The 13,169-nt window shown below is 42.5% G+C and overlaps 1 protein-coding gene across 4 annotated transcripts in view; it reads right to left on the bottom strand.

The window, feature by feature from the left end:
- The window catches only part of LOC121887820 (sodium channel protein type 4 subunit alpha-like), a 247,671-nt gene that overhangs the window by 111,715 nt on the left and 122,787 nt on the right, over positions 1-13,169 (bottom strand). For all 4 annotated transcript variants that reach the window (XM_042398864.1, XM_042398865.1, XM_042398866.1 and 1 more), the window contains 5 exons: positions 9,843-9,984; positions 9,250-9,447; positions 8,568-8,750; positions 8,227-8,484; positions 4,446-4,571 (listed from right to left, as the gene is read on the bottom strand). In XM_042398864.1, the coding sequence (XP_042254798.1) occupies positions 4,446-4,571; positions 8,227-8,484; positions 8,568-8,750; positions 9,250-9,447; positions 9,843-9,984 (907 nt within the window). The remainder of the gene's footprint in view (positions 1-4,445; positions 4,572-8,226; positions 8,485-8,567; positions 8,751-9,249; positions 9,448-9,842; positions 9,985-13,169) is intronic.

Below are 13,169 nucleotides of genomic sequence, written 5' to 3'. Positions count from 1 at the left end.
ACCCCATAGATCTCCATAGACCCCATACATCCCCATAGACCCCCACGGGCCCCTATAGAGCCCCATAGACCACCATAGACCCCATAGACCCCATAGAGCCCCATAGACCACCATAGACCCCATAGAGCCCCTTAGACCCCTAGACCCCATAGATCTCCATAGACCCCATACATCCCCATAGACCCCCACGGACCCCAATATAGCCCCATAGACCCCATAAAGCCCCATAGACCACCATAGACCCCATAGACCCCCATAGACCCCTAGACCCCATAGATCTCCATAGACCCCATAGAACCCATAGACCCTATAGAGGGTAATACCCTTATATCTTGTATGTGGAGCCAACGTGGCTATAACCAAGGAGGACACCGTTAGACGACGCTATGAAACGAAACACCATGACAAGTACAAAGACCTGGACATGACTCAAAGACCTGGACATGACTCAAAGACCTGGACATGACTCAAAGACCTGGACATGACTCAAAGGTGCCAGAAAGTCGAGGAGATGAAAAGAAGTTTGGTTTCACAACAGAAAGAACAGCAAAACTTGTTTGGGTCAATATGAAAAGGTTCATCATTATATCCGGAGGAAGATTTTTATCAATAAATATCAATGTTGGCCTGCGACTTTGTTCAAGTTTTAAATTTTGGCCCACTGTGTATTTGAGTTTGACAGCCCTGATTTAAGCTAAACCACCATCTTTCACTAACTGGACCAAAGTGCTTTTGTTAAACCTGAACACACGCAGGCCTCAGGACTTCAGAGAGATATATAAATGTAGTTTCATTGATTTGAAAGCGATTATGTGGCAACATAATTGGAAAAATGATTAAGTTGTATATGAACATAATTTTCTGAGAGACAGAATTGCACCTTTAACTCTGGAAAAATTGTAATTTTTCACTAATTTCTGACAGTTTCTGGTCAAAACGATAAATCGAGAAAATAATAAGGTAGATAAATAGATAACGAGCTCATCGTTAGTTGCAGTGAGGTTTTTTCTTTCCTAGCAGCAGCGCTGGAAGCAGAATAAAAAAGTTACAGTACTCTCCTTTTTTACATTAGTGTGTATCGACTGATATCAGCAATTCATTAAGTTCTGTATTTTGAAAGGGGACTTAAAATAGACAGTTATATATTTTTTTAAAAAGGATCAGAATGGATGCAGCAGAATCAGAGATATCGTCCTTGTCAAAACCTGGCGCCTACTTAAAAACTTAAAAGTTATAACATTTTTTTTTAAAGCTATTTTATCGCTGCCACTACTCAACTATATCCCCCCTTCTTCTTTTCTTTCTTCTTCTTATGTAACGGTTGCTGTCAGCAGGTGGAGGTGGTTGAACACCTCCAGGTGTGGAGCTGCTGCGTTTGTCCTCATGATACTTTAACCTCCTGCCTGATGGCGAAAAGTCACAACTGTAAACAAGTATTAAAATAAACTGTATAATCCCTGGTGACCCGGGGCTGTCTGCCTCTCAGCTGCTTCTGGAAGTGTGAAGATGAAACAACATGTAAAACTACCTGCGCTGTACATCTGAGACTGTTTCCACTGATGCTCGACTGGAAAACTTATCAGAGGAAATGTCAGAAAATTATATCTTCCAACAATTAAACCAAGAATAAAACAATCTCTTCAAACAAAATCAGGTATTATTTTTGGATGAAAATGAGTTCAGATCTATCTTGCATCAATCTTCCAGTGTTTCCCCTTTTTCTGGGATGCTGACCAATCAGACTGGAGACAAAACAGCCAATTAGAAATGACCTACTGTGGTCCAGTTCTCCGAATGGCTGGCAGGTTGATGGAGCGTGCAGACATTCAGAGCGGGCAAACAGAGTCAGAGAGTTTATTTATTATTCCCACAAATACATTTCATGGGCACAGAACAGGTTTCTGTTGACTGAAACATAAAGTATAATTCATATACTTGCAAAATGTGTCGTCCAACACTCTTAAATGACTCTATAGTGGTTCTTTAACTTATTCTCTCCTCATGAAACAATTTACAGAGAAGAGAAATTAGATTTAGGAGCCATCAGTGTAGCAGCTCTGCATGACTGAACGTTCTCTTTAAAAGCAGACGTCAATCTCAATGAGACTGTTTGATTAAATAAAGATTAAATGAAATGATATGAAGAGAGAGGTTTTCAAACTGTGAGGCGGCAGCGGTGTTCTAACAACAACGGGGGAAGTTAGTTATTATGGTTTGACAGCTTATCAACACAGTCAGCAGTTGCTGTGACACACGCAGCAGCTCATGGAGGCATTTAAGGTACTTTAAAACTCTTGGCGACCGATTGTCGCAATTTGCATCACAATTTGAACTTTCTCAAGGTCATAACTCAGTCAGATCCGAACACGAGAACATGTAAACATATTTTTAGATTGAGCGCACCTCACACTTCCACACAGGACATTATTATCTCTGATGTTCATCACAAATTAACATCCATAAATCTGCTTAGAAATCAGAGACGCTCCAGAACTTGCTTGAGAATCGTCACGTTTTTAAGTTTTCTTCAGTATCAAAGTAATCCAGTAATAGTTGTCTGTACATGCATGAGTACAATGCAAACAGGAACTACTACGAGTTCATTCTGCAGACTTTTAATGGTGCAAATTTGCCAAAAAAAACCCAAAAGATAACTGAGATGGAGAAGAAACCACATATTTCTGGACCTAGAAGCTACAAATATAAGTGTGTGTTCCTGTGTTTGAGTTTATTACTGGGACACACACACACACAGTCAGATTTTCTCTCCTTTTCTGTGTGTGTGTGTGTGTGTGTGTGTGTGTGTGTGTGTAGTCAGTGAGTCATGCAGTGTGAGTGTGATCTGATTATCATCTCTGCTGCTTGTTTCTAAAAGGACATAACGCAGCGTGTGTGTGTGTGTGTGTGTGTGTGTGTGTGTGTGTGTGTATGTGTGTTAGGTATGATGTCATATCTGTTGGTATTGATATTAATATTGATTCCATATGTTGTTGTGATTGGTCAGTTGTTTGGCTGGTTTTGACTCACTGGATGAACTTCAGGTTTTCTCTCACCCAGCTTGTTCGGTTCGGTTCAAACGAACTCTGCTGTGTTTGCCTGGTTTTGTGTGGTTTGTTTAGGCGGCTGTGAAACCTGTTAATTAAACTCTGGTGCAGATGAAACAACCGGACCGAAACCTCCTGAAAAAGGAGTAGAGAAAAGATTTGTGCATGAATTTAGGAGAGAAAATACTATTAAATAAATATGCTGCTTGTGATGAAGTTATTTTACAAGCAATCTGTACTAATAGTGTGTATATCTGTGCAAAGTCATTTAGCACCATCATCATGTGAGTGCATCATTTTTCTCAATCAATCAGAAAGTGATCTCATTGTTAATATTACACTGCAAGATGACTCTTTTTTGTACCCGTGTGTCAGTTTTAATAACGTGAGGTCGAGCGCTTCTTAACTTGCAGTCGGTCTCCAGGATTTGATTCCCTGACGTGGGTCCACCTAGTGCTGATGATGCTGGCTGACATCACCACAGCTGCTGCTTTAATTCAGTGATGTGTATATCTGCACTTAGTAAACACTGATGTTATACATTGGTTAGGTTTAACTTTATCAACAGCTACTGCAACAGGCTCCAGAAGTAAAAAGGCACCAAATGAACTTAAACAAACCGACCTGCTTCTCATCTAGAAGAGTGTTGACGCCGACTTTTAAATCTCTTCTTAAGAGTATATAAAGTAAGATGTTTAAAGTGTGTTTTCCTTGATTAAAAGGCCACTTTCACACTCAATCATGCTGGTTGTTACTTGCTCATCCAACCTCAGCTCCACCCAGACTCCTCTACTCTACTCTTTGACCAAATTTGGGAATTTCTGGCTCGAGTAACCGAGACATATCGAGGCGAGCAGGAAACCCAAACTCCAAGATGTCCATTCAGAAAGCTGCGAGGGTCTACGCAGAGACACTACAACCATTTTATTTCCAGTTTTCAGTCGTAAATGAATTTGTGTGAGTGTGTGAGTGTGTGTGTGTGTGTAGGAGTGTGTGTGTGTGCATACAGGAAGGACACTTCAGTAAATGTCTTCGCTGGTATGTGCGGCTCGAGCCCGTGATGCCATAGCAGTGGCACTATGTGTGTGTGTGTGTGTGTGTGTGTGTGTGTGAGTGCAGATGAGGGGAATACCACGGCATTGTTATATGAGCTGGTAGAAATGTGTGTGTGTGTGTGTGTTGTGTGTGCATGTGCGTGCGTGTGAGTGTGTCTTTAGCCCATGATATCAGAGTGGAGTTATGCAAAGCGCTGATTCATAATTCACATGTCAGAGTGTTGGATGGCTGCAGGTTTCACCATTGTTTCCACTGCAATGGACACACACACACAAACACACACACACACACACACACACAGACATGAACACACACGCACACACACACTCAGGACACAGTACTCACACTCTCCTCCTTGACCTTCTCCATGGTGCAGGCAGGCAGCTGCCCCTGCAGCGGCGGTGGAGAAACCCCGTTCTGGTCCATGGCAACGAACAGCTTCCCGTTGACGTTGAGAGTCGGATAAAATACCTGAACACACACACACACACACACACACACACACACACACTCAAGATTCATTGATTTGTCAATCCACAGAAAATCAATCAGCAACTATTTTGATAATCGTTTTTGTCATTTTTCAACCAAAAAGGCCAAATATTCTCTGGTTTCAGCTTCTCAAATGTGAGTATTTGCTGCATTTCTTTGTCATATGTGAAAGTAAATTAAAAATCTTTAGGTTTTGGACCGTTGGTCAGACAAAACGCCATTTTTTTTTTGAAAATTTTTAACATTTTATAGACAAAACGAGACAAAAATTGTTGCAGCGCTAGTTTTTAGCCATGCCAGGACCGTGGCTGTAGGAGTTCATCCTGCATGGGGGCAAAGCTGCTCTCTGCAAACATTAACTATGCATTGGTTAACCTGCAAAATGTCAGACTGTGTGAGACATAGTAAAGATACTGGTAGGGTCCCTGTTATGAGTGAAATTTCTGCAACATCTGGCCAAATTCATCCTCTACCACAACTCACATTCAACCACTCTACCTGTAAATAGCATCCCAATCTGTCCAACACTCAGACACCGTAATTTTGTCTCCAAAGTATCCTGTTCAGTAAATTATGACAATCTTATCACCATTACGCGCACTATAATTTCACCCTCGCCTCCCCTTCCTTCCAAATTTGGTCTGCTGAATGTGAGATCTCTGAGTCGTGGCTTACCCCTGATGACCTCTCCCCTCTCGCTGAAGCCACTCCTTCAGACTACTGCAGAAGGTAGTGGGGTTGCACAAAAATGCCCTCAAGTGCTCCATTATCTCCTGTTTCATCTTTTGAATTTCTGGCTTTTGTTATTGATGGCATCTATCTGAGCTGACTTACTTATTAGGAGGAGGAGGGGTTGGGCGGTTGACTAGAAAGTTTGATGGAAGAAAGTTGGAAAGGCATCAAAGCAGCAGCTTCCCGTTTCAACCGACAAAACCAGGTGTTTTTAGCGAGACTTTGGGACATTTGCAACCCTAACTAAGTGTTTTTTTGTGCCTATACCTAACCAGACCTTAACCACAGCGTTGTCACATCATAAAACATCATTATTCAACCGATAATGGCCAACACTGAAACATAGACATTCAATGTATCCATGGTTTGCAGAAACATGCAATGCCAACATTTTATTCTGGCGACTGGGTTGACTACCAGTATCGAGGCTGCACCATCTCATGTGAGCACAGAGGAACTTGTCTCGCTATTGGTGGCTTAATAACAGTAATATTAGAGAGATAAGGAGAGCGTGCAGAGGGGCAGAGTGGAGGTGGAAGCAGGATAAATTGCAGATCTCTTTTCAAATTCTTAAGGATCTCTTATAAAATAAATACTAGCTGCCTGTCAAAAATGCCAGAGCTCAATAATTTTCTAATCTTATTGACAAAAACTGTTATAATCCCAAGGCACTTTTTTAGTGTCACCTCCTCTAATCCCACCTCCTGCTTACAAGCATCTGTCTCTTAATGTGAGAATTTCCAAAACTTCTTTAGAAACAAAGTACTTGACATCAGAGCTGATAGTATTCCACCTGTAAATAACCGTCTTCCATCTGCAGTTCTCAATTCCCTTAACATCACTTTACCAGAACTTCATCATATCATCTCTTCTATGAAAACCTCCACCTGTTCTCTCAACATTATTCCAACTAAACTCTTCAAAGAAGTTGTTGGCACCATTGGCTCCAGCATTCTTTCAATTACCAGTCGCTTCCTGGAATCCAGCCACGTTCCCCAATCTTTCAAACATGCAGTAGACCAGCCACAGAATCCAGATCTTTCAGTAATTACAGACCAATCTCCAAACTCTCCTTTCTTTATAAAATACTTGAAAAAGCAGTTTTTAACCAACTGTTAACTCTGAAAAAATCCAATCTGGTTTCAGAGCTCTTCACAGTACAGAATCTGCATTACTGAGAATAACCAATGACCTCCTTCTAGCTGCAGACTCAGTTAACTGCTCTTGGACCTGACTGTAGCCTTTGACACTGTAGATCATTCTGTTCTCATTCACAGGTTAAACCAATGGGTGGAGGTCTCTGGTTCTGCCTTAAACAGGTTTTCTTCATATTTATCCAACAGATCGTTCAGTGTCCCATGTACTGCGGTGTCCCCCAAGGCTCCATACTTGGTCCACTCCTCTTCTCCTTCTATTTGCTTCCACTAGGTCACACTATTCAAAAACACAACATTTCTTTTTACTGTTATGCAGATGATACACAGATCTACCTCACCTAGAGCCTCATAACTACAACAAACTAACTTACCTCAATAACTGTCTTCTAGACATCAAATCCTGAATGGCTGCAAACTTTCTTCAGCTCAGAATAAAACTGACGTTATTTTATTTGGACCACAGCATTTGACCAACGTTATTTGTCCTCATCTTGGCCCATTGGCCCCCTCTGTCATTTTCGATTCAGGACTGAAGTTTGACAAACAAATCAATCAGTTAGTCAAATGAAGCTTCATGCAGCTCCGCATCATCTCCAAACTCAGATCAATTCTCTGTACCTGTGACCTGGAGAGAGTCATCCATACCTTCATCTCCTCCCCACCTTGATAATTGCAACTCCTTATATTTTGGTATCACTCAGTCTTGTTTATCTCGTCTCCAAACTAGTTCAGAGTACAGCATCAAAGGGAGCATATTACTCCCATTCTTGCCTTCATACACTGGCTGCCTGTTCCTGATGTTTGTCTACAAGGTGTTAAATGGTTTCACCCCCTCTAATATTACAGAATTGTATCCAATCACATTTAATGGAGATATTATTATATTATTATAACAAAGTTCAGGAACAAGACCACGCCTCTCTCTTTCACTAAATTCAATCACCTGTGCCTCACTAATTCAATCATCCGTGCATACCTATATAAGCGTGTCTAACCCCTTTCTCTCCCGTAAGTCTCAGTTCTCACGCCCCCCCCCCCCCCAACCCCATTCTTCTCCTCTCTCCCCTCACAATGGGCACAACGGTGGCTCACAGTGGTTTAGCAATTATGCCTCACAGCAAGAAGGTCCTGGGTTCGAACACTGGCCGTCCCAGGTCCTTTCTGTGTGGAGTTTGCATGTCCTCCCCGTGTTCACATGGGTTTCCACTGGGTACTCCGGTTTCCTCCCACCATCAAAGACATGCTCGTTAGGGTTAATACTTCCACATAAGTGATTCTTCTCATCCTATTCTAGGAACCACAGGGGGATGACGAAGCAGAAAGCTCCATGTCCCCCACCCTGAGTCTCGACCCCCGGGTTCCTAGACGCTCCAGCCTCTTTGTGATTCCATTTGGTCCCCGGTCATCCTAACACCATCAACCCCCTTCATCCCTGTCCTCTACCCCATCATCCCACCGTACACAACCCGGACCAACCTTCAGCTCCCATTCATCCCCCGGCAATCAACCCCTTCATCCCTCTCCTTGATCCACATCCAGCCCACCATACACTCTCCTCATCAATCCTGAACCCTCTCGACAATCCAAATAAATCTACTTTTATACCGTTCAAATGGCGTGGTCTTTGTTGGTGAAACCACATATAATCTCATTGCACTTTATATTACCGTATCTCATCTCATTCCTAAATGAACGTTCACATGTTTAGACGATGATTTTGAGTGTATGTTGAGTGTGTAGCTCACCTGGGAGCTCCTGCTGGTGTTGCTGTAGGTGCTGGGTCGTCGTTTGGGCCATGGTTGGGGCATGATGCCACTGAAGGTCCCACCGCTGTAGGTTCGGCCCCCGACGCCCTCCACCACGTCGCCCGGGACGCTGTACTCGTCGTCCGCCATCTCTCCCTCCGACCCCCGGCTCCTCAACCGGAAGTTGAAGATGGAGGAGACCTGACTGCTTCGCCGAGTCCTGGTAGAGAAGGAGCGAGCGAGGAGAGGGTGGAGGGGCTGGAGGGAGAAGGGTGGAGGACAGTTACTAACGTCTTGCAACAAAACAAAAGGAAACGCACCCAAATTTCTTCTTTACTCACCTTTCCCCCGTCCGTCATGTCCACCTGCAGCAGCTTTTCCTCCGATAGGTTCGCCTCGACGTCGGCCACTCCCATCAGTGCTTGACTCCGGCTTCGCTCCTCCATGCTGTCCAACGGCAGGCCGAAGGGCGAGAGATCTGGTGACATCATGGAGTCCGAGTCGACAACCTTGTGCGTGGAAACCTGGTGGAGGAGATGCAGTGTGTCTTTAAAAGTAGTCGGATAAGGTAAACAAGAAAGAAAGGTGATAAAAAAGGATAAAGGAACCTGCATTACCATTACAATACAGTTATTAGAAAAGTATGAATGTCACGTATTAAAAGAAAGACAACAGAAGGTAAAAAGAAGGTGAGTCTGTTTCTAGATTACCTTACAGCCAATGAGTAATCTAGTTGGTCTGTTATTTTCTTTATTTTCTTTTGCTGTGTTGTTTAAACTGATACATGGCAGATGGTAGGGATGAACTTGTAACCTCACCTTCTGTCATAGTGATATAGCTATAGCTATTATCACTTCCTGTTTGCAGTGTAACCATGGATGTAGAGACAACTATCACTGGTTTACTTTGATACTGAAGAAAAGTTAAAAACGTGATGATTCTCAGGCGTCAAGTTCTGAATGATAATGTTATAGTAGCTATACAGTAAACATATTTCACCCCAGTGTATCTTCAGATTATTACCTGTTGCTCTTTCTTGAGCCTCTCCATGGCCTGCTGGAACTCTTTTTCTTTCTGGCAGGCCTCCGCGATGGTCGCCTGGTTCTGCTCCTCGTACGCCATGGCGACCACGGCCAGGATGAGGTTGACCAGGTAGAAGGAACCCAAGAAGATCACCACCACGAAAAACACCATGTAGGTCTTACCGGCCGAACGCAGCGTCTGCAGACACACACACACACACACACCGAAAATATCCAACACATTAGCAGAACTTACACAGAACTACTCTCCAGAGACTGAAAACATGATGCTGTTATTAGTCTTTGGAGCCGTTTCTAAACAAACTAAGGCGACCAAACTCTTCATGATGAAGGAACATGTCACCCAGTGCAGCGGTGTGGCTCACTAATGTATTTTTAATAGTTTCTGGACAATAACGGAGGTCTACAGCACAGAAATAAGATATATCAGGCTTTAGATACACACAAAATACTTGTTAGTAGATCAGTTCATTGTTGGTTTGGCTCCAAACATGAGACATGTTGACAAGAAGAAACATATATAGATATAGATATCTATCTATATAGAAAACCAAACCTTTCACTAAACATTACCTGGTGGTAGAGGTTTTCCCAGTAGTCTTGAGTCATCAGGCGAAACAGGGACAGGAAGGCCCACCCAAAGGTGTCGAAACTGGTGTAGCCGTAGTTTGGGTTCCTCCCCGTCTTCAGACACTCGAACCCATCTGGACACTTTCTGCAACACAAACACACACACACACACACCAGGCTTTACACAGTGTGACTGTCTATCAGAGTGTGCTGTGAAACCAGCTGAAATGCTATCAGTATTTCTGTCACCAATAGAAATATCTGCATATTGTTTTGTCAGCTGGTGGATTTGGATGATGCCAGCCAGTTATCAAGTAATCAGGAGGTGGGTGGTTATATAACTGTAACTACTGTTTCTCTTGGAAAATCTAACACCAGCACAGGTTTATGCAGAAAGTGGGTGTATGGACGTTTTGAAAGCTGAGACATTTCAATAAAAAAAAGTTAAAAGCAGCATCTATCTTTCCATCCATCCATCCATTTATCCATTATTTCCTGACACAAACACCAGCTCTGTTTCCTCATCAGTGTTTACGGCTCAAAGCTCGTTATCGCCGTGCGACCGGGACCCGCCCACACGTGTCACCGCAGAGACGGAACAGATAACGCGGGGACGGCATTCATCTTAATTGATATTCCGCATTCATATCCTATCACATTCATCGCTGCCCACGCAGTCACATCTGATCCGCTGAAACACAGCAGTCCCATCGGTGGCGAGCTGGTCAGCGGAGGGAGGGCTGCTGCAGTCTACAGCCGAGAGGACGAGCTGCTGCTGCCGCCGCCGACGACTGACGGATGTTATGAGATGCCAACAGCAAGAAGGTCAAAGGTCAGAGGTTACAGCAGCAGCAGATAGTGGGTAACCTCTCAGGATGATGTGCTTTTTCTTTTAATTTATCTATTTATCTTGTGGAGTTTTTCTGTAAATACAGATTTTTAAAACATTTTTGTTTTTGTTGGTGTTAGATTTCATTTTCTCTTTATGTCCTCTTTATTACATGTTGCTTATTATCTCTTGGTTGTATAGTGCTGCTATAACACGAGATAAACAAAATATCTGTCTATTGAAATCTTGACAAAAAGCATTTATTCATGCATGTCAATTAAAAAATCGACCTGATGAAGACCTGAGCCTTTTATACATGTAATATATATGAAAAAAACAGCAATTTTATGCTGTGACTGAAGGCACCGAACTGCCAAAGTATATTTAAGACTAATGACTGGTTAAATAAAAGTTTTTGTGAAGATACCTGCAGTTATCTTAAGTGTTGAAACATAAAACTACATCCTGAGTGTGAGTGGAGGAGTTATGATGCATGAGGAAGAGCGTGACATTAACAGAATCACAAACACCGCTGCATGAACAAGCCGCAGTTCGAACAAAACTCTGAGTCACACAGGAGTTTCATGCTGAGTCACAGAGAGCGGAGCGCCGCCGTGCAGACGCTATCTGGGGATTCAAACCGACAACCCTGCGGTCACAAGCCCACTGCAGTGACCCGTCCCGGCTGGCGCCGCCCCCGCCGGGCCGCCGTAGCAGCTGCGATGCTTTTAAGCGGCGTCTCACACTGACTCATCACCTGCAAACCCCCTGCCTGTATTCATTATCACCTCACTAGCCAACATTTGGTGGGAACAGTAATTCATTAAGGATGCATATAAATAAACTACCTGCTTATATAAAGGTTTACATAATACAGTTGTGTGAAAAGAAAAGATGAAATTAAACAGATTTTCAATACTCACAATAGTATTTTATAAATACTGGATATAGTCTTGAATAATGATTATATGATGTAATTATACATTTCAAAAAGCTGCTCACATAAACATTACAGTAACAGAAATCAATTTTAATGCTGCTTATGCAAAAGTTACGACACATTCACAACAATCATGGAGGCCACTGAAGTCAGCGTTTAGGGAGCAGATGATAACGAGGAGCACGAGGAGGAGCAATGGCTGCTTCTTCTGTACGGGATCCTGACGTGAACGGCTTCACAGAAACACATTTCATCCAAAATTTCAGGATGTCAGTGGTTACTTTTAACTACAACATGCAAACATTTAAGTTTAAAAACACTGGAGTCTGTTTCGGTGGTGGATGGATGAAGTGAAAGATAACGTTCACGAGTAAAAATCCAATAAGTATTTTATCAAACCACCTGTTCAGGGGTTGAAACTGTATGTCGTGTGTAAACTGTGTTTCAGAGACGATCTGGCAACTTGCGTAACATCAGACGAACATACAAAACCTATAGATCCATGTGTATGACAATTATTCATAGTGAAGGTTGAGGGTCGGGAGAAACAACAAAACGGGAGCACAGCCTGAGAGGGGGGTGAAAATACGGGAGAAACTTGGGAAAAACCGGAGCGTTGGCAGATCTGCACAAGACTCTAGTGTTTCAGTTCAGGCGACTCGTCTCACTGAGGAAGCACGTAGGAGTTGGGTTATATTAGCTGGAGTGACGTTAAGTCGATATGACTGTTCAGACTGAGGTCATACTGCAAAAAATCAGACCTGTATCAGGTTTAGGACAACATATGAAACCGGCCCAAATCAGAACTGAAAAGATCAGATTCACTTTTGCCTGCAGTCTGAACATAAGAGAAACTGCTGATCAAATCATCACAGCAACAGCAATTAATTTTAATTATATAAGAAATATTTCAACTAGAAAATGAAGTATCACAGATGCAACAGCCAGAGATAAAATGTCATATAAGTAATAATACCAGTAGCACAGCAGTTCTGTTTACAGTACCAGTACGTAACGCTTATCCAAACATTACGGTAACAGACACTGGCTTAAATTAGATGATAATGTAATCCAATATTCAAAATGCTGAGGCACATCTTAGCCAACCATTATGGTAAAAACAACTCATACATAATGTGATAATAAAAAGCTGAATTACTGCTTGTCCAAACATTAAGGTACCAGCGATCAATGTTAACATAGTTAAAAGACTGCGATGGGCAGCTGATATAAGCTTTACGGTACAGTTGTGTAACAAAATCATAAGTAGCTGCTAATACAAACATTACAGTAACGACGATCAATGTTAATTCAATGAAAAAGTGCAAGTAGCAGATGATGCAAACATTACAGTAACAGCGACTAACTAACAGCAGCTGATGAGGATATTTGGAGTGGCTGATATTACAAACATTATGGTAAAAAAATGGACGTATGAGAGGAAAAAGCTGATAACACCTGGAGATGATGTCATGACACAAAGACACACATGAAATATGATGAACCAGTCATCACGTACAACCAGTCATCCTGATGCCAGTTAGACTGACACCAGCGCGCA

The sequence above is a fragment of the Thunnus maccoyii genome, chromosome 21 (genome assembly GCF_910596095.1).
Source record: "Thunnus maccoyii chromosome 21, fThuMac1.1, whole genome shotgun sequence".
NCBI classification, from domain to species: Eukaryota; Metazoa; Chordata; class Actinopteri; order Scombriformes; family Scombridae; genus Thunnus; species Thunnus maccoyii.
This window is presented reverse-complemented; position numbering and strand designations above follow the sequence as displayed.